The sequence below is a fragment of the Ahaetulla prasina genome, chromosome 1, assembly GCF_028640845.1.
Source record: "Ahaetulla prasina isolate Xishuangbanna chromosome 1, ASM2864084v1, whole genome shotgun sequence".
NCBI classification, from domain to species: Eukaryota; Metazoa; Chordata; class Lepidosauria; order Squamata; family Colubridae; genus Ahaetulla; species Ahaetulla prasina.
The window spans coordinates 171,815,375-171,842,323 of NC_080539.1; the positions used below are offsets into that span (position 1 = coordinate 171,815,375).

Consider the following 26,949-nt stretch of genomic DNA (forward strand, 5'->3'; position numbering starts at 1 on the left):
AAGCAGGAGACCCTATACTGACAAACGGCTGTCCAGTCTTTTCTTGAAAGCCTCCAGTGTCTATCTTCTAATAGATATTTTTTTTTCTGTATTCTAGGTTGGTGGTAGGATGGCCGATCGTGTCTTTGACATAGCCAAGTAAGATTTTACCTTGTGTTTTTTCTCTACAAAATGAGGTGCCTTGTCTGTATAATATAAATTTTATTTATATGTGTAATGTAAAATTATTCTATTTGGTTTGTTACTTGAACTTCCTTACATTTTATCTTGTCAGTATTGAAAAATGAGAACAAGGGCTTTCTGATCTATGAAGCAGATGTGACTAGGTAGCTTTGTCTTTTTCTGAACAGAAATCTGGTCAGATAACCCTCACCTACCTTAAAGCCCCATCCCTTAAATGACAGACAGATCTATTTGTGGATATGGGAACAGGAGAAAAAAAATTGTGAACTTTTTAGTGTTATCTATAATCTTGAAGTATTGTGACCTACAGTGCAATCAGAGTTGTCTGTAAGATCAAAAGATTCTGATTAAACAAACAGCATACAGCACGAACATGCACTGTCTCAAGCCTGTATTGTAAATATTGAGGCAATGTTTTTAAAATTATGTGAAATTCTAGGATAATCAGCTCATTTGACTCAGTTGAGTCAACCGGATGTGGATTTGAGGGGTTTTTCCTATACGTTTACACGCTTTGGTTACCACTCTCAGAACATAGTCTTCTTGACACAGGATTGTAGACGTGAATCATGCCCCCATCAAAAGAGATCTAATCCACCAGAAAAAATGTTTTGACGCTCATGAAGCTCAAAAGAACTGTAAAACCATTGCTGGCATGTTTGATTGAAGTAACTAAAGGTACAGTCATTGATTAAAACCTCACATCCCCTTTCCTATAAAAATAGTGTTGGCTCAGGTTGTTGAGTGGAGACATGACAAAATACACTTCTGTCTGTGTTTCTATTTAATTGGAATCTCTGGTTATTCATCCAACTTAGATCAGGGGTCGGCAACCTGTGGTTCTGGAGCTGCACGTGGCTTTTTCGTCCCTCTGCTGTGGCTCCCTGTCGCTAGTCGGATCCACAATTGATAGGCCTTTCGGTTAGGACAGGTAGCGGAAAAAGGACACCGCGATAGGTGGTGACTCTATGGTTGGGGGGGGGAGGACTGTACTTCTGATTGGCAGAGGCAAAAAGGATGCCATGCTAGGAGGAGACTCTATAGACGGGGAACCGGACTTCCAGTTGGCTTTCGGTTAGGACCTTTGTGGCTCTTTGTTTAAGTTTGCTGACCCTGATTTAGATGAAGCTGTACTTTCTTACTGTAAGTACTACTCATTTTTTTCACTCTGCATATCGAACAAAACTGGGCAAGTCTGAAACCTGATGCATACCACCTGGTTTTGGGATTTGGGAAACCTTCACCAACCACAGTAACCCTAATGTGGGAAATGTTCTCACACTTTTCAACCAGGAAACAGAACCATAGTAGAAGCCCTAAAATGTGCTTAATATAGTTTTAGAGGGAATTTAAAATCTTGTAATAATCCTAAAAGCAGAAAAGTTTTCTCCAGTGAAAGAAGCATTCTGTTTTCCATTTGTTGCAGCTGTCAGTTTAAACTGTATATCAGCCCTCTTCAAGGAGGCAATACATCTTTGAAATTTAGATTAAAATAGATGATTGATTTGCAGTTTTGCACCTTAATCCTATTCTATTTTTCATTCTTAAGGACATTTCCCCTTGCCTTGGACCTTGGGTGTGGGCGAAGCTACATTGCTCAACATTTAAACAAGGTATTATGCTTATTATTATTATTATTATTTGCAATTTGGTCTTATTCATGCAGTACAACCTGTTAGGTTGTGGATTGCTTAATAAATAATAATATTCTCTTCTATTGAAGTCACATTTGGCTGATTTACACAATACATCAAAATAATAAACCATGGGTTATAAACCAGAATGCCTGGGTTTCTACAACGCATGAAGCTGCAGCTAGACAGAGCACATTATGACTTAATATGTTGTGGGAACCTGCCTAACCTTGTCAACTTGAATCAGACAACTGAACTAAGCAATCAGTCAAGCCTTTGTTGCATGCTCAAAATAAGATGTAACAAATGCCACACCTGTTTAATCATTTTGGGTCTTACAGTCTCAGCTTTTTAATATACTGTAAGGTCACAAAGAAGTAAGCCTCATTGCTTCAGTTGGATTTTTAAGTAATTATGCAGAAGGTTGGAATTAATTGCCATTACTTAGAATACGTGCGGTTTTCTGAGGTGGGCAGAGAATCCTAATTGTGTTTTCTATGTCTGATCAGAAGCTTCTTTCAGCTAATTAAAATGGGTTTCCTCAGATAAAGAAATAGAGGTCTGTAGTTTCGAGCATGTTTTGATTCCCCAAATACCTGCTTTTCCAATATGTTTTTGGGTAGTTTAGACTAGTGACTGTAGTTCCATAGATCAATTATTTAAAATACAATGTTTCAGAATTATTATTTTAACAAAATAATGAATGCAAATAAATAATTTAATGGCGCATATATACAATATTCTTTAGCGAAGAAACAGCCTTACAGCCTTGTCACATACAACATGCTATTCTTATTTTTCTTCTGGCTAGTCAAATAAACTCAACTAAGTTTCCTAAATAAAATCAATAAAATAACTGTAAATTATTTACCACCTATTTTTCTTTCAGGATGTTGTTGAAAGGCTTTTTCAATCCGATGTAGCTGAAAATGCTCTGGTAAGATTTGCATGCTGTTTGTCAGATATTAACTCGTGCTATTGAAGAGTTGAATTTTCTTAACGGGAGTCCTAAATTATTTTTCTCCTAATCCGATTTAGAAGAACACAATAGATTCAGAAATACCAAGAGTCAATATCATAGCGGATGAAGAATTTCTTCCTTTCAAAGAAAACACATTTAATCTTATTGTCAGCAGTCTGAGGTAATTAACAATTGAATTAAATTATACGGAAGCGTTTATAATGGGAATAGCAATTTTTGTAATTGGGAGCCTTAGGTTCTAAAACTGTTCCTGAGGTTGCAGTTTTGTGTGTTAGTATAATATCTGTCAAACACCGGGGAAATCAAGAAATTCAGGCAGTTCAAATGAATATAAAGATTCATTGCAAGCTTAAGCCCTCAACAAGAATCTGAAACTATTAATAGTCAAAGGAAATAAGCGGGAGTTAAGGAATTCAAGATAGGCTGAATTCTTGTGGGGGCGCAGGGACTCATGACTGATGACCTGTTTGACCCCTCCCTTGGGCTCAGCCTTGTCATCCTCTACAATATCTGGCCTGCTACAAGAACAAGCTTGACGAGTGTAATTTATAATTGAGAGGCCAGAAGATTAATATGAAGAAAATTGACTTTATTACATATACTTCTGCAGCCTTTCCAGAACACTGTTTTAGGGAGTGTGGTGTGTTAATCTGCAGTAAAAAATGAGGAAAGTTTGAATAGTAGTCTCTATGCATTTAAGTTAAAGGGATCCAAGATGGTGTCTGTTTTGAATTTGCACAATACAGTGAAACTGAAATTTCGGGTGAAATGCACAGCAGAAATGATGCCACGTGTGTTTATGTTACTTAAGATCATTCTCTTGGTATATTATGTAAATGCAGCTCTGGTGTGGTATATTTTTCTTGTGTCAATATGCCAGTCTGAGTTTTTAACCATCTAAAATTTACACTGGTAAGATAGGCTTTTTGCCTTTTATTAACTTGCTTTCTATTGTAATTACTTTTTAGTTTGCATTGGGTCAATGATCTTCCCAAAGCCTTGCATGAAGTAAGTACACCTGTCCCCTCCCTGTAAAGTATTGATATAGTGGAGACAATAACACTTCACCTTAACCATCGTTTTAGCAGGTAGATGGCAGCTCCTGACTGACCTTGCTTGGGCTCAGAAGCTAAATTGGTTCAGGTCCAGTTAGTTCTGTGATGAGAGAGGGACAAGAAGACTGGGGACTAGACTGAAAGGTTGAAATGACATCCCAGAAGGTGGCAGTAATAAGCTACATCCTTACAGTTGCCAAGGAAACTACATCAGTGTATTCCTAAAGCAACAACAAAATTGTCAAAGCAAGCATCCTAAACTCAGCAAGAATTGTGTGTGTCTAATAGGTATAATATATTGAGTGTGAGTTGACAAAAGCAAAGAAAAATGGAAAGGGGTGGAGTAAAATAGCCTTACTGAGCTTATTTCCAACAGAAATCAGGTTGACCTATAACATTTTGATACAGATCTTACTTTCTATAAACGTAGTCCTTGACTTAAGACTACAGTTGGGACCAGAATTCCAGATACTAAGCAAAGCAGTCATAAAGCAAGTAATCATGTGTTCAGATCTGATTTTACAACCATTTTTACCATGGTTGTTAAGCAAATCACCAATTGTTAAGTGAATCACATGGTTGCTAAGTGAATCAAGTAGCCATTAAGTGAATCCGGCTTCCCCAATTGAATTTGCTTGTTGGATCCAACTGGAGAGATTGTAAATTGTGGGTACATGACCACAAGACACTACAACCATCATAAATGTAAGCCGGTTGTCAAGCATCCAAATTGCAATCACATGACCACAGGTGTAGTATGACAGTTGTAACTTCAAGGATAGTTTGTAGGTCACTTTTTCAAGGTTGTCATTTCAAACAAAGAAACAGTCATAAGTCAAGGATTACCTGCAAAGTCAGTCTACCTGTAATGTACTCACCTGCTCACGATTAATACAGCAAAGTGGATAAAGTTCAGTCCAGTGCAGAATTCAGTAATCCATAACCCACATGTTAACCATGGGCACTCTATACCAGGGGTCTTCAACCTTGACAACTTTAAGACTTGTGGACTTCAACTCCCAGAATTCTGGGAGTTGAAGTCCACAAGTCTTAAAGTTGCTAAGGTTGGAGACCCCAGCTATATACAACCCAGATAGCCCACATTCTTTTTGCTACCAATTGATTACCAGATGAGAAGGAAAAGATTGCTCTTCTGACAGCTACTAGCAGCAGCAATAACAGAAGGGCCATTTTTTTCTCTCCTTTCTTACTCTCCCGTTCTGTCTCAAGGTTTGTGCTTTTTCCCTGTGAACATTGGAGCTTTGGTGGCGCAGTGGTTAGAATAAAGTATTGCAGGCTGACTCTGCCTACTCCCGAGAGTTTGACCCTGACCGGCTCAAGGTTGACTCAGCTTTCCATCCTTCCAGGGTCGGTAAAATGAGATCTCTGATTGTTGGGGGCAATATGGTGCAAACCTCTCAGAGAGTGTTGTAAAACATTGTGGAGCAGTATATAAGTCTAAGTGCTGTTGCTGTTGCTACTAGAAAACCTTAGCTGAAGTGAGATCGTTGGATACAAAAGTTAAAACCTTTTCTGCCAGGAGTCCCACCCAGATATTTATTCCTCATTTGAAAAGCAGTCTGCTGTCTGTTTTGGGGGACACCTCTTTTTGCATGCATGGACATGTGTATGTATATTATTGATATATAGCCCTGACTTGTAGCTGCTTCTACATGTAATTTTCAGAGCCAAAAAGATTGCTCACTTCTGAATTAGAATATTGTTCCAGATGTTTGGGGGCAATTCATTGCTGAACTTATCCCATATAATACTTTTCATAACAATTGAGATATGATCATTTGGATCGCTACATCGAACTGGATGTCCCCTTCCAATTATACTAATTTCTGCAAACACATTGGTTGTTGCGCGTCCAATGAGATGTTGTGAAATTTAAGAATGAAGCAGGTCCAAGCATTGTACAGTGACTTTCAGTGGCATGCTGCATTACAATGAGATTGGTGGAGTTTACTCTGAAGTAAGACCTTACCATCAAAATGTAGGTAAGGATATATTAGAGCTTTATTAATGCCTGGTTTAATTATGATTTATTTTAGGTGCATCGAGTCCTTAAACCTGATGGAGTATTTATTGGTTCTATGTTTGGGGGTGACACACTGTTTGAGCTTCGCTGCTCTTTGCAATTAGCAGAACTAGAAAGGGAAGGTGGATTTTCTCCACATGTGTCTCCTTTTACAGCTGTGAGTGATCTAGGACATCTACTGGGAAGAGCTGGCTTCAACACACTGACAGTGGTAATTATCCATTACAAGAAAGGAACATTCCGGAAAACTACAACTGATGTTAATCACTACTTGTTATCTTGCTTTGATTGAAAGAAATCTTTAAGTTCTAGTGTATGCCGTATGCCAAGCAGACATAGGAACCACACCATGAACTGAAAGCAATATAAAAGTAGTCCTCGACTTACGACCATAATTGAGCCCAAAATTTCTGATATTAAATAAGACATTTGTTAAGTGAATTTTACTCCATTTTACAACATTTCTTGCCGTACTTGTTAAGTGAATCACTGCAGTTGTTAATAACATGGTTGTTACATAACCTGGTTATGTTAAGTGTATCTGGCTTCCGCATTAATTTTGTTTGTCAGAAAGTCACAAAAGGTGATCGCATGATCCCCTGGGACATTGCAACTGTTATAAATATGACAGTTACTTGCCAAGAATCTGAATTTTGATCCCATGACCATGAGGATGCTGCAGCAGTCGTAAGTATGAAATGTGAAAGTGTGAAAAGTGATAGTCAGAAGTCACTTTTTTCAATGACGTTGTAACTTTGAACAGTCACTAAATGAACTGTTCTAAGTCGTGGACTACCTGTACTTAACTTTGGCAATTGATCTATAGAGACTTGGCTGAACCTCACTGTGGATCTCTGATAGGCTTCTCCATGGATCTAGATCTCCATGGATCTTCAGCTTTACTTGCTGAAGTCTCCTGGATTTTAGCAGAAGGTCTTCAAAGTCTCAGATTGTTCAAGTTTCCGTATCCTGTTCATTTAACCAAAGTAGTTGAATGCCCCCATTTCCAGTCATTCAGGGATATTCCAGTATGATCAATGGTACCAAAAGAGATCAAGGAGGATTGTGCTTCCCGAACCTCAGACACAACCAAGCATGATCAATACAATTTCTGTGGCATATCCTGACACCTGACTGCCTAGGATCTAAATAATCTGTTTCCTCTAAGGCTGTACAGTGTAGAGGCATGTTTTTCCCCCACAACATTTCTTTAAAAAAGAAGGTTGGGGATGGATCTAAAGTCCAAAATAGTTGGTTGGAATAAATGTTTATTAAGTCAGTGGCACAGTACAGCCTTTTTCAGAGATGAAGGAAACAATCCTTCCCTCAAGGAAGGACTTATTATTGCTTCAATCCAACTTCCCGCCATCTCACAAGAAACCTTAGCCGGTTATCAGGAACAGAGGCCCTCCTAAGAAGTGGTGGGACTGCCACTGCAGAGGGTTCTATCTGCTTCCTTGGAACTCACAAACTCATAATGATTCCAGATCACAAGATGACATCCCACAAATTTTCATTGTGGTAGTCCAGGTGAAGGCTAGCTCCTATTAAATCTAAGCAGTTTTAATGCTGATTCTTCACAACAACCCTTCTGGTGCCAGTCTTGTCAAATATTCTTGAGAAAGGAACAAGTTGCATTATAAGGGCTGCTGGATAACAGTAGGATGGCAACATATTTTGATTTTGCTGCTAAACATGAGCTGGTATCAGTGTCCAATCAGACCTAAGGTTGGCCTTCCAGATGTGTTCAGGTATGTTCTCAACCACCTCATGTCTCTCATCTCCTCAGTAAAACAAGAAACTGCAGTGGATCTCCAGACAGAGAAAGGCTTCCCCAGTGTAATCTTGTCCTCTACATGACCCATTATTCCAATGGGTGATCATAATCAAACTGCATACCCGATTCTTGGGAGATCCCCCAAAGGCCCTCTGACCCATTTTTCCCCACTGTAGAGAAAGTGTGGTCATGCTGTAAAATTCCATGGCAGTCGAAGAGTAATCTGACTGGTATGGGTGAGTGAAACCACTCCTTCACATTGTGTGGGTTTGTTTTCAAATTGTTCCCACCTGGGTTTTTTTTCCTCATCCTTGCCATCTTTACTGTGTATAGTTGTTTTGTTTGCCTTTAAAACAAACAAACAAAATGTTTTAAAAACATTTTTATTGTAATTGCCTAGAATTGTTGGGAATTGGGCAGCATTCAAATTGAAATGATAATAAGAAAATATCCTCTATGACAGGCTGACTGGCTGAGGAACTCTGGGAGTTGAAGTCCATAAGTCTTAAAGGGACCAAGGTTGGAGACCCCTGCTCTATGAGAAGTGGTGAAATTTAATAACACCCCCCCTCCCAATTTTCCAATTGGTTTGTGTCTGCCCACACTAGAAACTAGATCTACTCAGTGATCTTTCATGTATATCAGGCTCTTAATAGGTTGGTCAGGTCTGTAGTTGTTTTTGTGGTTATGGACTCCTGAGCTGCTTCAAGTCCCTAGCAGAGAAGAAGTTGGGTTGAAGTCCCCTAACCTTACAATCTTGGGGACTGAAAGAAAGCAGGGGAAAGCAGGGGAGAGGATGATTTGCAGCAACACATTTCAATAAGCCATAGCTTGTCAAATTGTCCAAGTTTACACACAACACCAAATCCCAGTCTTTGATTTACCAACCACAGTAGCCAATCAAATCATGATGAGGCTTAGTGTGGTATACAAGCCCAGTATCTCTCTCCTAGCTAGTGCCTCAGGTTTCTGTTTAACTAGCTTGCTGGACTACTACTCTTTCTATAACCTGGAGTAAAACTACCATTTGTTGGGGGTTGCTGTAGTGTTTTTTTCATATCCAAACAGTTTGGATTCTTATTCTTCTATCAGTGTGCAATGTTAGCATTTTATTGATAGGTGCTTCTCCAGTTCAATTAAAAAAAAATTCTACGATATGCAGCAATATGTAGTATGGAAAACAGCATAATTAGCAATATTGGGTGTGACCTCATTTATTTATTTCTAAGGTCCCATTTTTAGAGATAATGTGTTTTTTTCTGGTGATTGTGAAAAATCTATTTACTATTTCCAGGATTCAGATGAAATCCAAGTTAACTATCCAGGAATGTTTGAAATTATGGCTGATCTACAAGGCAAGTTCCAGGTTTTTTAAAAAACAGTGAGCTACCCAAGTGATTTGACTTCATTTGGAGAAATAAATTAGGGTTTATTACTTTATTATTGAGCTGTGAAGTATATTGATGAGAATGAATATACTCTTTCAGGAGAAATTAATGAAAAGTATATAAATATAGAAGTAATATACATTTCAGGACTTAGAGATGCATAATGTAATTTACCCTGGCAGTCTACTTTTTCATATCCTGTTAAGATTGATAGTATACAGTTCTGCATATTGTGTTTAACTTATTCAAAGTCAAAAACTGAAACCTCTGTATGCTATGCTCACATTTTTAAAATAAGTAGTAAATTCTGAAATTATGCCAAAAAAGTTAATAGTAAAGTAGTTAAATTTGGGGGTAGGTATTATTTTTGGACATCCTCCAAGTTTGGGGAGGGTTTTAAAAATGAGAATTATAGCAATTTATCTCTTAGAGGCCGCAGCTCTCTTTCTCCCTGCTAACCACCCTATGGCCGCATCTGGAGGGTGATGGTAAGGGGGCGGGGGGGTCACATGACAAAAGCATCATTGGGACATAAGCCGTGATTCTTTTCTCCAGGCATCACAGCATTGCATGTCTGCCCCCCAAAAGTTGTACCCGGCAGCACCATACCATGGCACTATTAACACCCCCTTCCTTCCTCTAGAACAGTGGTTCTCAACCTTTATAGTGCTGCGACCCCTTTAATACAATTCCCCACAATGTGGCGACCCCAACCGTAAAATTATTTTTTTTTAGGCAACGATCTCAGCTTGCCTCAGCAGCCGCAGAAGGGGGAAAAAGCAGCAAACTGTTTTTTTGAATTTATAGTGCCTGAAGCCGTATTGGCTAGCGATCTGAACTGCTTGCGATTGCCTTGAGGACAGAGGCATTAAAGTGGAGACTCCTCCCCTATTAAGTTTATCGCGCCTGAAGCCAGATTAGGCTAGCGATTGGGAGTGATTGCAGCTGGCTTGAGAGGGAGACATCAGAGCAAAGATTTCTCTCTTTTTTAGTTCATCGCGCCTGAAGCCGAATTCGCAATTCTTCGACTCGCAAGTTTACTTCCCATATTTCCGATGGTCATAGGCGACCCCTGGCAAATCGTCATTTGACCCCCAACGGGGTCGCGACCCACAGGTTGAGAACCACTGCTCTAGAAACAGTTGAAAAAAGCTATATGCTGTCCCTTCCCTCAAAAGATGCTCACCTCTGACCTAGAGTGTGCCAGAGTGATTTTTTAAATAAATAAGTCGTAGCAGGGATCCATGCATCGCAATAGGCATTTTGTGGGTCTAAATTATAGATTTGTTGAAGGCCAATTTGCTGGTTCCATTTAAGCTAATCATATATTTTATAAATACAACAGAGCTATCACCATACATCAAATAAAGTAGCTTTTCATTTCTGCTCAGACTTGATACACCAGAGTAATTTTCAATCACACTGAATTCTTACATCTTTTCTTCCCTTAAATATTTGAAGGAAATACTTTGTGAGCTGGGTTGTAACTGTCTTGATTAATCTGTACATTAAAGAGAAACATAGTTTTAAGCACTTTCAGCTGGAAATAAATTCCACTGAATTTAGTGGAGTTTATCTCCCAGGAGACATATAAAGCATTGTTCTGTTGTAGAAGGAAGGTATATGTAGATATTGGAAGTTTTATGCTGCAGGTGTTCTGAAGACATTTTCATAGAAAATTGTTTACTGGTAAATCATATTAATTGTACTTTTTATTTTGTATAGGTCCCAGTTTTCACTGGGTTCATTAATCATAGTGTATATAAGTTTATAAAGAGATTTTTGGGCTAAAGGCTACTTAGAGGAGCTGCAGTCCTACATGTTAACCTCATTGTTGATAGATAAATTTGTTTCTTAGTAAGCAGAAATAAGATCTTTGGTGTTATTTTAAAACATTTGCGCTCATCTGATCCTATTCATATTGCTGAAATAATATTCAACTGATGGTATGTGCTGTATCTTCTTTTAAAGCCTAAAACTGTTTTTAGGTATGGGAGAAAGTAATTGCTGTTGGAACAGGAAACCTATGATACATAGAGCGACTATGTTGGCAGCTGCAGCAGTATATAAGGGTATGAGCTTTCTATTAAGTAACACAGTGGCCTCCAACCTTTCTCGGTGGACCGGCAGAAGTGGCGAGGGGGAGGGAGGGAGAGGAGACGGTTTCGCCCTCGTACTCCATTTTCACATAGGCAGCTTCTCACACATGCATTCACCCATCACCTCCATGACTCAGTTCTGAACAGTTTGCGGCCCACCACAAGGCCACGGACTGGAGGTTGGGAACCCCTGGGGTAACTCATCTTTATCACACGGAGGTAGATTTTGTCGCTCTGTAGTTTCAAGCTTGCTCATTTCATGAAATTTTCACCATTTTTTCTGTGGTGCTTAAAAGTTTGTAGAAAAGTTTGCTTTCTGTAACTTTGGGCAGTAGCACCAGTGGTGGGTTGCTCCCGGTTCTGTCCGGGTCTATAGAACCGGTAGTAAAATCGGCGGGAGGCTCCGCCCACCCACCCGGACGTCATAAATGATGATCTGCGCATGCGTGCGGCCCCGTCGCAAACTGGTAGTAAAGGTAAGTTGAACCCACCTCTGAGTAGTATATACAGTCCTTGAATTATGACCACAAATTGGAGACCATAATTTTGATGACTAAGTAATATGGTTTCTAAGCAAGTCATTACCTGACTGAACCATTTTAATGTGGTTACAAATCTAACTTCCCCAATTGAGTTTGCTTGTCAGAAGCTGGCTGGGAAGATTGCAAATTGTGAACGTGTGACCACAACTTGTTGCAACTGTTGTAAATGCAAGCTAGTTCTCAAGTGCCCAAATTGCAATCACATGATCATGGGTTGGTGTAACAGTCATAACTTTGAGAACAGGTTGTGAGTCACTTTGTCTTCAAACCATAGTTTAAAAAAAAGTCATAAATCAAGGACTACCTGTAAAAACATCTCACATTCTTTTACCACGCACAAATATGTAGCTTTAGATAATTTTCCTCAGTAAATAAATGAGCAAATTTAACAATTTTGACTCATTTGTTTAATAGGGTTTTATTTATCAGCTTTAGGACTTGTGTGGTGAACAAATCAGGTTTTAGGTCATATTTATGGAGAAATATTGAAAATTCAAAAATTCAAAAATTCACAAATCTTTAAGCACCATTGAATGTACTATTCCAGCATAGATGTGTAATCCACTGGCCCTAATACTAAAGAGAGAATGAAAAGCTACTGTCAGTAAAACACAGTTATGATATAACATTTGTCATTCTTTATTGATTCTTCTCACAGACAGCCATTGTTATCACTCTCCCATTTGGGTAGCACAGCCAGTGTTCAGCTCAGAGACAGGAAAGGGAGAGGAATTTAGGCCAAGAGGGTTGGTCTGGTTCTAATGAACCCATTGCATTCCCTTGTGTTCCCTTTTGAGAGTTCCTTATAGTTGATAAATTTGCTGGCACAGGGAATTGAACCAATACATTTGAAGCATCAAGCTGCCTTGTATTGGATATAAATCACTTATTGTATAATAGATTAGATAGGTTTCAGCTGTATTTCTTGCTGCTGCAATGAAATAAATGCAAAATCTTTCTTTTTACAGAATTGTATGGAAATAATGATGGGACAATACCAGCAACGTTTCAGATATATTATATGATAGGATGGAAATTCCACAAATCACAGGTAATATTTACCTTCCTTGTAATACAATTTGCATACCGAGCAAATAGATCAACAGATGATGCTGTTAATATGGCTCTGCACTACATCCTACAACATCTTGAGTCTCCAAAGACCTATGCAAGGGTCCTTTTTGTAGACTTTAGTTCAGCATTCAATACCATCATTCCAGACATTCTTCTAACTAAGCTAAATCAGCTACAGGTACCGGAACAGACTTGTAAGTGGATCACAAGCTTCCTAACAAACAGGAAGCAGCAGGTGAAGCTAAGCAAGATCACATCAAATACCTGTACAATTAGCACAGGGGCCCCCCAAGGCTGTGTGCTCTCCCCACTTCTCTTCTCTCTGTATACCAATGACTGCATCTCCAATGATCCATTTGTTAAGCTACTGAAGTTCGCAGATGACACAACAGTGATTGGTCTCATTCGAGACAATGACGAATCCGCATATAGACGAGAGGTCGAACGACTAGCCTTGTGGTGCAACCAAAACAATCTGGAACTGAACACACTCAAAACCGTAGAAATGGTGGTAGATTTTAGGAAAAACCCTTCCATACTTCCACCTCTCACAATACTTGACAACACAGTATCAACAGTAGAAACCTTCAAATTTCTGGGTTCTATCATATCGCAAGATCTCAAATGGACAGCTAACATCAAAAACATCATTAAAAAAGGACAACAAAGAATGTTCTTTCTGCGCCAACTCAGTAAGCTCAAACTGCCCAAGGAGCTGCTGATCCAGTTCTACAGAGGAATTATTGAGTCTGTCATTTGCACCTCTATAACTGTCTGGTTCGGTTCTGCAACCCAACAAGAAAACACAGACTTCAGAGGATAATTAGAACTGCAGAAAAAATAATTGCTACCAACTTGCCTTCCATTGAGGACCTGTATACTGCACGAATCAAGAAGAGAGCCGTGAAAATATTTGCAGATCCCTTGCATCCTGGACATAAACTGTTTCAACTCCTACCCTCAAAACGACGCTATAGAGCACTGCACACCAGAACAACTAGACACAAGAACAGTTTTTTCCCGAAGGCCATCACTCTGCTAAACAAATAATTCCCTCAACACTGTCAGACTATTTACTGAATCTGCACTACTATTAATCGTTTCATAGTTCCCATCACCAATCTCTTTCCACTTATGACTGTATGACTATAACTTGTTGCTGGAAATCCTTATGATTTATATTGATATATTGATCATCAATTGTGTTGTAAATGTTGTACCTTGATGAACGTATCTTTTCTTTTATGTACACTGAGAGCATATGCACCAAGACAAATTCCTTGTGTGTCCAATCACACTTGGCCAATAAAATTCTATTCTATTCTATTCTATTCTATACGGAGGGTGGCTAAATAATGGCTTGTATTAGGATTTTTAGTTGGTTTTTTTTAAACTAAAACCGTATTATTTTACTTAATACTTGGTTCTTAATATTTAAAATGACAACTTCTTTCTCCTTTTCAGGCACAACCAGCACAGAGAGGTTCTGCAACAGCATCATTTGGAGATCTGAGAAAAATAAATGAACTTATTTCAGGCAAAAAAAAACTTTGACATGAAATATAGTAATACAAATTGTACATAGCCTGTTGGATGTTTAACAGTTATCATTTAACTTTGACAAACAAATGACATTATTTTCCCCAAAACTACTTTGGTGCCTAAAAAAAAAAAGGAGGGACTATATTCCTGTTTACCTTATCAGTGGCTACATTTTACTATTATCATTTGCATATTTGTATATGCAAATAGTCATAGTAAAATTGCCAATTTGACCTGGATACATCCAGAGAAATGATAGTGTGTATTTCTGCACGCATATTACCTGCCTATGTGAAAATAGGCTATTCGATAAAAGAATAAATGAATGATGGAGAAGAGACTTGGATAGTTGGATAGTATTATTCCTGGAAGGTCTAATTCTGACTGCTTCAATTCTTGTACCTTCTGTGAGATAATGTGCCCTCTGTTATCTAGTGGGCTATTTGATGAAAAGAAAGCCATGTAATTCCACTATGCCAGGCCACATCCTTGCAGGACTTAGATTGTTGGCCAGGATCCCAAGGCCCACCAGTGAGGAGTTGAGATGAAATGTAATGGTACACAGTAGCCATATGCTAAGAATAAATAGAATGCTTCTATTTGTATGGTTATCCCATAGGTAACTATTACAAGCCACAATGACATCCCATGCATTATGATATCGTTAGAGAAATATATCATTGCACAATGACTTGAGCCACTTGTGGAATATGCTGCACACAGAGGCATTTACCCACCTTGCCACCCTAGTGAAATGCTTATGAAAGCCAAAATAATAAAGATCCAGATGTTTTCTTGGTTGTGACCATTTTCTTTCCATTTTTTTCTCAACTATCTAGAATAAAAGAGTTTTTATGCTGCGTTAGACAGTTATGTCGGGCATGCATGCTGGCTTATAGCAAAATTATCCAAAGATCTACCACGATTTCTTATTCTAGCTTTTGCATTTGTTAAAACTGTTATTTTTTTCCAGAAAAAAACCCATAAATGACAATAATTTGATTGTAATGTTATTACTTCAATGATTTTGCACAGCTGCTACATTTAATTCCTCCTACTGTATATATGTCTATCTGTGCCTGTTGTGTATAAAATAAAACTTGTGCTTGCACAGTTAACTGAACCATAGTTTACTAGAATTAACTCTGCATGTGATCTACAAATAAGCCAGTCACATTTTAGCCTATTATATTGTGAGAATCCAGCCCAGGTGGGTAGAGATAATTTGGAAGACCTAATCAATTGATCTATATACTACCAAAATTCTTGTGTTTGTAACTTTTAACTGGATGAAACAGTGCATCATAGAGCAATAATTTTTGAACCAAAGTACCTCAAATAGTCTAACTTGCAGATTGTGCCCAAAATACAAAAAACATAACAGCCATGGAATTGAAATTTGGCAAATTTTATAAAACATGTTATGATGTAAAAATCACCATAAAACATCCGTGTGACATTACAGTAATATAATATAGAATGTTATAAAACATTCCCTGTGGTCAACTCCTCATGTTTATGCTATGCAGTTCAACAAGGGGCTATTTTCAAGTGAAGATATAGCACTAAAAATATTTCCCTGAATTTTCCAGTGAAAGCAGTATATTAGAAATTCTGCCAAGGTTGAAGACATTGAGGAATTTGGGAAGAAAATATATTTAAAACAGAGGTCTTCAAACTTGGCAGCTTCAAATCTTGTGGACTTCAACTCCCAGAATTCTCCAGCCAGCTATGCTAAGCATATAATGGCTGGAGAATTCTGGGAGTTGAAGTCCACAAGACTTAAAGCTGCCACGTTTGAAGACCTTTGATCCAAAACAATGACCCAATGGGTCATGGGTTGTCTAATTTGTCTTAAAAAGGAGGTCCATTTCACTTTTGGTGTGTATGGCAAGTTGTGATCGACCAGGCTTGTTCATACTTCTAGATGTATAATAATACATAATTTTTCTTCCAATTTGGAGATTAAAGCACATAATGATATGGGGGATGTATGGAAGAGAGCTAAATACTCAGATTGCTGGAAGGAACTCAATGAAGCAGTTCTTCAGCTGTTCAAAATATATAAGTTGCAGTATTGCTGAACTCTGAATGAACCAATCACACCTCAAGATGGCTACATGCAATTGCATACACTTGTCCTGAGTGTCTATTACTGTCTGTTTAGAGTTTCCATATGCTCAAGATAATGCTCAATTAATATTATAGGCGTATAAACAATCTAAGAGGCTCAAAGGGATGCAGTGGCTCAGTGGCTAAGATGCTGTGCTTGTCGATCGAAAGGTCGGCAGTTCGGTAGTTTGAATCCCTAGTGTGTAGCAGGGTGAGCTCCCATTACTTGTCCCAATTTCTGTCAACCTAGAAGTTTGAAAGCACATAAAAAATGCAAAATAGGTCCCTAGATAAAAAGTGCAAAATAGAGACCACCTTTGGTGGGAAGGTAACAGCATTCTGTATGCCTTTGGCGTTCAGTCATGCTGGCCACATGACCACAGAGATGTCTTCGGACAGCGCTGGCTCGTCAGCTTTGAAACGGAAATGAGCACCACACCCTAGAGTCAAGAATGACTAGCACATATGTGCGAGGGGAACCTTTACCTTTACTTTATAAACAATCTAAACAATTCAAACTTCAAATTCCTTGTTCTAAACTTATTGGAAGGGTTCTGGTGATGGATCAGATTCTATCAAGACTATCAAGCCAAGAATATGGATGGAACACTTTTTTTCAAATTCAAAAAGTTTCCCACAACTGTACTTTAATTTTGAGTATATTGTTAGTATATTGTGTGAGTCCCGCCCTTGTAGTTTTTAGTTATCCTATATAGCTTACTAACAATTGTATTTAACTTAATGGTGCAGAATGCCAGTTACTGCTACTGAGCTTGGAACAAGGAGACAAATATTTAAAATAAGTGTCTAAACACTCAAATAGTTGAAGCAAAATCCATTTGAGCATTTATTTATTTATTTTATTTTATTTTTATTTATTTGTCAAACAGAACAATATATATAAGTATAAGCATGAAATAACCATACGAATTGTATACAATCAAAGGGAACATTAGGACAGGAACGGTAGGCACGCTGGTGCTCTTATGCACACCCCTTATAGACCTCTTAGGAATGGGGTGAGGTCAATAGTAGATAGTCTTTGGTTAAAGCTTTGGGGATTTTGGGAAGAGACTACAGAGTCAGGTAGTGCATTCCAGGCATTAACAACTCTATTACTGAAGTCATATTTTCTACAATCAAGATTGGAGCGGTTCACATTAAGTTTAAATCTATTGTGGGCTCGTGTATTGTTACGATTGAAGCTGAAGAAGTCTTCGACAGGAAGGACATTGTAGCAGATGATTTTATGAGTTATCCTCAGGTCATACCGAAGGCGGCTGAGTTCTAAATTTTCTAAACCCAGGATTTCAAGTCTGGTGGCATAAGGTATTTTGCTGTGATCAGGGAAGTGGAGAACTCTTCTTGTAAAATATTTCTGGACACGCTCAATTGTAATAATGTCCGAAATGAGGTGTGGGTTCCAGACAGGCGAGCTGTATTCGAGAACTGGTCTAGCAAATGTTTTGTATGCTCTGGTTAGTAGTGTAATCTTTCTGGAGAAGAAGCTACGCAATATTAAGTTTACAACTCTTAAAAGTCTTTTTGGTGATGTAGTTGCAGTGGGCTTTGGCACTTAGATCGTTTGATATGAAAACTCCAAGGTCTTTGACGGAGTGAGGGTCATCTACAAGGTAATGTCCATCAAGCTTGTATTTTGGGGAAATTTAGATGTCCTAAATATTTGTTCTTTCTACATTTTCAAAACTACATTTCAGTACTCGTATTACCCTATCCTATTACTGTGCAGTTTTTATGGTTACATTCTCTTGTCCTTAATTTCAGTCTGTTGACCTGGTGTTCATCAAAGAGCTAAGGATTATGAACTACCAGTAACTGAACTAGAAAGAAATATAACAGTCTGATAATTATCTGTGGGAGATTGACTGCTGCCTTCTATTAGCAGAATGAAATTAAATGCAAGAATTATCCTTAGCAGGACATGGTTGCTTAGCTTGATTGGTTAAACTGTAATATCCTTTCATTCACCTTTTGCACAGCTGAGCTCAGGAGATGTGGATTCTTCTGTCCTTTAATTAAACAGACTGGCCCAAATGTCTATGGCCTAATTTACATAATACTAAAACAATTAACAACAGAGCTTACACTTTTGGACTTAGCGTGATACACGAGCTCACTTGTAGCTTTGTATTATGTACAATCCAGGTTACTGTGGTATGTTCAACAAACTATGGTTAATAACTTCTCATATGCAATGTGTGAACCTTCACACCACCAGTGTTAAGGTTAAAAATGGTATTTTAACATCAATTGGAACCATTTTTAATTAATTTATTTACAACCTTATGTATGCTATAAATAAATTGTGGCAAAGAGAATTACCATATTGTCATATCCCTTCAAATATAGTGCAGAAATCACTTAAAGGCTATTGCTTTAGTGTAGGGGAATTGAGTGTTTTCAGAGATGTATTACTGTAGTTGGACAAAATCAAGATTAGTTCCAACCTGCAAATACTTATGTACTGAACATATACAGTTACATTTAAATAATCATATTAATTAAAATGTCAAAAAAGTAGAATTATAACCTATATAAATTATTCAGTTAGAAAAAATTCTGCATAATACTTCTACAAGTCATTGAGTATGTCAAGGAGTTCCTGAAGCAGTCATCTCTGAATTTTTCTCTGGTTTTTGAATTTTCACTACATGTTATTCAAATGTGTGTCTGCATGTGGTCCCTTTCCAGTATAACGCCTGGAATCATCAGATCTCAAACTTATATTTCCAAAGAAGAAGAAGTCTCTGTTCCTTTATATAGCCACTATTCTCTCTGCTTCTTTTATATAAAGGGCTAAGGCTTGCCTTTTAATATTTTTAACCAATGAAACATCCATCCCACTAATATGTGACATTTATACTGAGTGGACTCACAGGTTTATTAAATCATAGTGTGATTTATCTGGCTGTGGCTTAGCATGCTTTGTAAGCCAAGCTATTCTAGCTTGAAGACTATGATTTAGGGCAGAATGCAACAGGAACTCAATTCCAGTGACTTGTTCAGGAAGCCATGGTTAAAACAAGATGCATTAACATGCTAGAATGAAAGAGTCAGCAATGAAATCAAATGGGAAACTAGCCACAGTAGGGTCTCTCTCTGAAAATATCTCCATGCACTCACACACATTAAATCAGGGCTAGTCAACCTTTTTATACCTACCGCCCACTTTTGTATCTCTGTTAGTAGTAAAATTTTCTAACCACCCACCGGTTCCACAGTAATGTACCGTGTATTGTCATCTGCCCATGCCTCTCGCGCATCGTGATTGGGTTTGGGGGGGGGCGCCGGCTACCAGCTCTGCTTGTCTGTTGCGGCTGGGTGGTGTGGGGGGAGATGTGCGAGCTATTCTGGGACGAATTTTTTAATTGCGGTCGCACTCTAGCACCACTTAGTTTCACTTACATAACGTGAATTAAACTTATGTGCGGGTGATACAAATAGTATATTTTCAGAAATTTAAATTGTCAAGGGGAATTTTATGAAAACCTAATGAAAATGTTTTTAAATAATGCTATGATTTTTTTTAAAAAAGTCAATTAAATTTAAAAAAAGGAAAGTGCTTCAGTATCGGACAAAACCCCTTCCGCCCACCATGAAAGTTGGAACGCCCACTGGTGGGCTGTAGGGACCAAGTTGACTACCACTGCATTAAATAAACAAAGCTCTTTGGGCCTTCTGCATGTCAGCCAGATGTAGATGACAGGGCATTTAGGGGGAATGGACTTCAGTGTTTCTGGCTGCAAGAACTGCATTGCAGTGGGAATGCTTAGCTCCCCTATCAAAGTTTTGTTTTCCTTGTTAAGAGCATAAGCATGTTTATCTCTTCATGAACCATTTTAGTATATCAGGTTGAATGTCAGAGTGATGCAAAGATGGGAGTACGAAGGGAGCTGCTAAAAGCAAGAATGTCAACAAGACAGACCCCCAGGGTGAATGGGAGTTCTTGTGTATCTTGGAGCTTGCAAGTTTCCTTCTTGTTTTTCCCTTATTTTCCGCCAGCCACTGCTACTTATTCCTTGAATATTGTAATGAGTACTGAGCTTGTAACGATGCGCTAAAAAGAACCACTCATCATAAGATCTGAGTTAGGGATTGACTGGATTAAGCATGTAATGAAAGCAAAATCATTCCATTAGTGTGAAACAGTGCAGAACTGGCCTTGGGAAAGGGAAGGAATGAAAGGAAAGGAGCAATGAATCACTGGGGGAGAAAAAAGTCAACTCGGTCCTGGGAAACTAAAAAGCACAAGATAGGCATTAATTTTGTTCTGTATATATGGGGTAGAGAGAAAATGTAGTGAGCTTTCAAATGGCATATCTTGTAAAAGAATCATCCAGACATTTGATCCAATGGTGAAATACAAATTTTTTTATTACCGGTTCTGTGGGTGTGGCTTGGTGGGTGTGGTGTGGCTTGGTGGGCGTGGCAGGGGAAGGATACTACAAAATCTCCATTCCCACCCCACACCACGGGAAGGATACTGCAAAATCTCCATTCCCATCTTTTTTTTTTATTTATTTACATTTATACCCCGCCCTTCTCCGAAGACTCAGGGCGGCTTACACTATGTTAAGCAATAGTCTTCATCCTATTTGTATATTATATACAAAGTCAACTTGTTGCCCCCAACAATCTGGGTCCTCATTTTACCTACCTTATAAAGGATGGAAGGCTGAGTCAACCTTGGGCCTGGTGGGACTTGAACCTGCAATAATTGCAGGCAGCTGTTGTTAATAACAGGCTGTTTAGCAGCCTGCGCCACTCAAGGACCCATCTCACTCCAGGGAAAGGATATTGCTAAATCTCCATTCCAACCCCACTCTGGGGTAAGCCAGAGGTGGTATTTGCTGGTTCTCTGCTCAAAATTTCTGCTATTGGTTCTCCAGAACTTGCTGGATTTCACCCTCGATTTGATCTATATATCATATCATCTACCAAGACAGGTAAATAGGGCCATAAACATTTGTGTATATGGTTTCATTTATTTGGATAAATGTAGAATCCATAACAGATATTAGAATCTGAAACAGGACAAAATGGGAGCATCCATTCCATTCCATTTAGGTTTAGGATCTTCTCAGATCTGCCTTTTGACTGGAGTGTTTTTCATGTTGAGTTGACCTTTGTTTTCCACCATGTAGTAGATTATCAATAGCAGATAAAACTTGAATAGTTTTTGGTCTTACCTAAAGATTTCAATCATTGATACAAAAACTTCAGGCTGCTTGTTACAAAAAGAGGAAAGAACATAGCCTAGCCTATCTCTCTTGGTACTTCTGAGGCTTAAGCTGTTCATTTTTGCAGACTTGCAGAATTGGCAGACTTTTTTCCTGACACTGCAGAACTGTCTCCACACAATTTCAAATATGTTTTTTTTCAGCTACTAGACAAATTGTTCACCTAGATTTTATTTCATTCTGTTTAATTAATCCAACTGCTAAGTGCCAATTGCACAATACACCGAACTGCCAACTAGACCACCTCATTTTAACTTAAGATGTGTGAAACACAGCCCATGAAAGCCAATCTAGAAAGCTAGTATATGTATCTAGTGACTGGGATCATGTGGTATATAGCTAAGGCATAATGAGATCTGTTTAGTGCTGACTCAGTGTGATGGTGAATCCAGTCAACAGTTCAGATCATCTGATCTATTTGACCCAGTTTTGGACTAACAGCAATGCTCCAGGAATTCAGGAATAATATTTTCTGTTCTACTTAGTGGGTTAAATCTTACTGTTGAATTTCAGGACCAGAGTACTTTTAACATTATAGACTAAAATAAACTTAAAGAGGTACTTTCAAAAGAGAAGTCATTTAATTTCAGAGTTTGAAAAATATTTCTGCCAAAGAAGTTGGAAGACTTCTTTAGTTTGACATATATAAGACAATATTGCAGGTAAAGTTGGTAAAATTTTATGAAGATGTATTTGTGCCAAATAGTTAAGGAAGGAAAAGCATCACCTTCTGTTTGAATCATGTGGCTTTTGAACAAAAGTTCTGAATATACTTCAGTTTGTACAGTAGGATAGAAAGAGGAGACTGACACAGTTAAAAGTCTTTTATTATGTTTTAATTAAACAAAGGCTTTAGAAAATTAGAATTTAAAATCAGTTTAGATCAGGGGTGAGCAACCTGCGGCTCTGGAGCCGCATGTGGCTCTTTCACCCCTCTGCTGCAGCTCCTTGTCACTCAAAATATATGTCACAATCACCACTATGCAACACCCACCGGCACGCAATTTATTGAGCTTTTCAACCCCCGGTAAGCCAACCATGGATAAATCCAAGAAAAGAAAAGTTTCAGAAGAAAACAGAACATTTAATTCAAGTACATATGCTAATTTTGTGGCTGTTCAAGAAATAGTCAGGCACAGGAAGGTTTTTGTGGCTCCCGTGTTTTTTTTTCTGTGGGAAACGAGTCCAGATGGCTCTTTGGGTGTTTTAAGGTTGCAGACTCCTGGTTTAGATAATAAAAAATATGAACTAATACTATTCAGTTTTGCTGATTGGCTCTTAACAATATCACTAACAGGAATATAATCATAAGCAGATCCCAATGTACTGTTAGCAAATCATCAAATGTTGTCAGTTTCCAGACTGCAGTAAGCTGTTGAAGAGAAGGAAAGGAAAAAACTCAAAAAGTGCTTCTTATGGATATCTTTTGTACTGAAGTCTTACTTTTCCCCCCCTTTGGCTACTACAAGAACTTTACTGGTGCTGTGGAAACCCGGCAAGATATATTTCTGACTGGTTAACTGGTTAAATGCACTCTTTTGCTGAGAATATATATTCCCATTGGCCTCAGTAAGTCTTCCTTTTGTGTAAATCATGCTAGGATTGTAGTGTAATATCTTTCCAGAAGCCTTTTAATACCTCCATAATGCCCTTGGTTGCATTGATTTAGAGGTTCTGGAATTTATTTTTAATTTTCCTCCCAAAACAATTTGGTTGCAATATCTTTCTTTCTTTCTTTCTTTCTTTCTTTCTTTCTTTCTTTCTTTCTTTCTTTCTTTCTTTCTTTCTTCCTTTCTTTCTTTCTTTTCAAGGTATACTCACAGTGGTGGGATTCAGCCAGTTCACACTACTTCGGGAGAACCGGTTGTTAACTTTCTGAGCAGTTTGGCAAACTGGTTGTTGGAAGAAATCATTGGGGCAGAGAACCGGTTGTTAAATTATTTAAATCCCACCACTGTATACTTATCTTTTGTTCCTTTTATTAAAATTCTGGCTGCAATTTTGTATTTTTATTAGACTGCTGCAGCTTCTTCTTCGTACAATCTTTCCTTGTTTTCTCTTTCAAATGTCTGCCTCTCTTCCAACTTCCATGATTATGTATATACCATAATAATGGAAAAACTGTCATTTTTCATGCTGACTCTGCCCATCCCCTGGGCATTTTCATTTCAACTATGTTTGAGTTCTTTTGAAGTGCACCATCCTTTTACTTTGTATGCATCATCACCCACAATTAGCAACTGTTCCTTTCTGTGCTGTGCTGTCAAATCTTGGGTTGTAAGAAAGGACCTCTCCTGCAACTCCTTCCCACCCACCAATTTCCAGGAGGGAAAGATCAATATACATAATACATTGATATATGAACCTGGCTTAGCATAATACAAAGTCATGATTTGTTAAACCATGCCTATGAACATTGCACAATGCACTATATAAATCATGGTCTACAAACCATAAAAACAAATCTACGCGTGCAACACTGATAGGGAATGTGCTAAAGTCAATTTTTGCAATATGAATTTGATAATATTCTCTTCCCCTATAATCATTTTTATATACTATGTATATAAACCATTTTTCTTGAAGCTATTGCTTATGTCAGGAATAATCTCAATTTCTTTGCTTTCTTTTAGCACCCCAAATTCATTTATTAATTAGGGGTGTTAATGAATTGTTAAAGCCTTGCTTGATCATATGATCCCCTTCAGCTTAATTTAGTATAAATGTCAACTTTCTTCCTTGCCTTTCTTTTATTGGGCATCTAATGGAAACAGTAAAGGCATCTTTGCTTGCTGTTTTGACAATAATCTGATACATTGGTTTAGTATCAAACAATAATGTCTAATAGTCAGTCAGTTATATATGGTGAGTAATCTAATACACTTAACAAGAGAGGCCATATTAATATTAAAAACTAATGTGCATATTTCCTAAATATTGTTCAGTGATTTTTTTATTAGTAAACAATGAACTTCTGCTAGTATGAGTAGGAGGTAATACAGTAATCATACAGCCACAGCCATAAAGATTTGGAATGCAGCTTTCTCGAGCGTGTGCTATCATTTGCAGCCTTTCCTTAATATACTTAGGAAGGGTTTTTGCCTTTCTGTACATTTCAGTTTGGTTTCTACACATGTTCAACACAGCTGGTGGATGTTTGCTTATATGCCAAATACCTTTTTGAGATTATCTGCAGTTTTGTTATCTGTTGTGGCAATATTATTTGCAGTATATCTCAGTTTTGACACTTAACATTTAAAATAACCATCGTCATTTGTTTAATAGCAACCTAGTTTTAAAAACCACACGTATTATAAATGTAAAGCAACAGCAAAGTATTCTGGAACAGCTAAGACTACTAGACCTGGGCACGTCTACGTAGTAGTTCAAGATCTGGACAGTCACTAAATGACATCAAAATCTATATTAAAAAATAAATAGCTAAATCCAGTATTTCTCTGGAGTTTTGATCCAACAATCATACAGTTAACATTATTAGAATGTTACAGTTTATATAAACCAGACTTACATTGAGAAGTGGCAGATATGTAAGCACATGCATAGTCTCGAGTTTTACATACGCTAGGAACACTGGCATGACAGCATCTGGGGTGGTTTCAGCTGCCAAGTCATACCATCTTCTAGCTAAATGTATATCCTAAACATAAAAAAAAAAGTTCTAAAAATAACAAATTGCTTTGGTAAAATACAGCGACTGGAAACTGCAACTAATCTTAGTCAGGTTTTACTTCTATATAGACATATGCATGCATTTTCTAGAAAGAACATAATTGTAGAGCTTTTTGGATTCTAGCATTTTCTAGACATGGCTTGGATAAAGAAATCATTATTTAATTAATTTATTTATTATTTAATTATATTATATTATTGTTAATAATAATGATAATAATAATAATAAATATATATTATTATATTATTTAATTATAATATAATTATTAAATCTGTCATCTGCACCTCCATAACTGTTTGGTTTGGCTCTGCAACCAAACAAGACAAACACAGATTTCAAAGGATAATTAGAACTGCAGAAAAAACAATTGCTACCAACCTGCGTTTCATTGAGTGACCTTCACATCCTGGACATAACTGGTTTAACTTCTACTCTCAAAAAGACGCTATAGGGCAGTGGTCATCAACCTTTTGAACCTCAGGGACCACTAAATTCATAATTTTAAATCCCGCGGACCACTAATATGATCTGCCTAATGACTGCCTGGGTGGGCCTGGCTAAGTGGTCTTGTGACTGGGTGGGCATGGCCAGCTTGACGTCACTCACGTCGAGGGGCACCTCACCAGCCTCTACTCACCCCTCCCCTCCAGCCACTCCTTGCCTCCCCACCCAGGCTCCTTAGGGCTCCAACAGGAAGCAGTTGTTGGAACTAAGCAGCCACCACAAGAAAGAGTTGCAAAACAGCTCAGTTCAAATTGAATCTGATCGAGAAGGAGGCTCACCAGAAGTACCTCACTGAGGACTATGAGCATAGGCTTTCCAAGCAGAGGGAAGATCTGCGGGAGTGCAAGGCCAAGTACTGGTGCCTGGAGACTCAGCGGGCTGAGATGGTCAGCCAGTTCCAGGCCATGAGGCAGTCCCACTGGAACTGGCTCTTTGCTGCCAGCGGCACTTCCCTCCAGCCTTCACTCAAAGCCCTGCACCAGGAGGCCGAAGCAGACCCCAGGTTGGAATTTCTGTCCCTCTCCGACCCACACAAAAAGACCCCAAAGGGGGGGGACTCTCTGCAGCAACACAAACATTCATTGCATGTATCCATCCCAGGGGCTGTAGTTTGAGGTCCCCTGGTTCAGTGCAATATAAAAAATGCAAATAATTTTTCTGTGAACCACCAAAATTTTCTCACGGACCACCAGTGGTCCAGAAACCACCAGTTGGTGATTGCTGCTATAGGGCACTGCACACCAAAACAACTAAACTCAAGGACAGTTTTTTCCTGAATGCCATCACTCTGCTTAACAACTAATTCCCACAACACTGTCAAATAATTTACCAAGACTGTATTACTATTATTCTTCTCTTCCTTACTAGTATCTATCTCTTCCCACTTATTACTATAACCATGTTGCTTGTATCTTTCAATTATATTGTTTTTATTTGTATCCTAGTACAGTTTCATAGCTTATTAGTAACCTTGACTATCACTAAGTGTATCTTTTTATTCTTGATGAATGTATTTTATTCTCCTCATGTATACTGAGCACATATACACCTAAGACAGATTC

General features: G+C 38.2%; 2 protein-coding genes across 7 annotated transcripts in view; one reads left to right on the plus strand and one right to left on the minus strand.

Moving 5' to 3' along the window:
• NDUFAF5 (NADH:ubiquinone oxidoreductase complex assembly factor 5) overlaps window positions 1–26,949 on the plus strand; it is a 79,692-nt gene that overhangs the window by 4,510 nt on the left and 48,233 nt on the right. For 4 of the 6 annotated variants that reach the window (XM_058181807.1, XM_058181791.1, XM_058181799.1 and 1 more), the window contains exons 2-11: window positions 98–138; window positions 1,733–1,796; window positions 2,707–2,754; window positions 2,856–2,959; window positions 3,768–3,807; window positions 5,912–6,109; window positions 8,970–9,030; window positions 11,052–11,135; window positions 12,673–12,755; window positions 14,243–14,315. In XM_058181807.1, the coding sequence (XP_058037790.1) occupies window positions 98–138; window positions 1,733–1,796; window positions 2,707–2,754; window positions 2,856–2,959; window positions 3,768–3,807; window positions 5,912–6,109; window positions 8,970–9,030; window positions 11,052–11,135; window positions 12,673–12,755; window positions 14,243–14,315 (796 nt within the window). Of the gene's footprint in view, window positions 1–97; window positions 139–1,732; window positions 1,797–2,706; window positions 2,755–2,855; window positions 2,960–3,767; window positions 3,808–5,911; window positions 6,110–8,969; window positions 9,031–11,051; window positions 11,136–12,672; window positions 12,756–14,242; window positions 15,444–26,949 lie in introns of those variants that run through there. The other 2 variants (XM_058181815.1, XM_058181831.1) reach the window with 2 other exon arrangements.
• The window catches only part of SEL1L2 (SEL1L2 adaptor subunit of SYVN1 ubiquitin ligase), a 54,386-nt gene continuing 47,259 nt past the window's right edge, over window positions 19,823–26,949 (minus strand). The window contains exons 19-20 of the mRNA XM_058181845.1: window positions 25,223–25,351; window positions 19,823–23,065 (exon numbers count right to left, since the gene is read on the minus strand). Coding sequence (XP_058037828.1) covers window positions 22,952–23,065; window positions 25,223–25,351 — 243 coding nt within the window. The 3' untranslated portion in view covers window positions 19,823–22,951. The remainder of the gene's footprint in view (window positions 23,066–25,222; window positions 25,352–26,949) is intronic.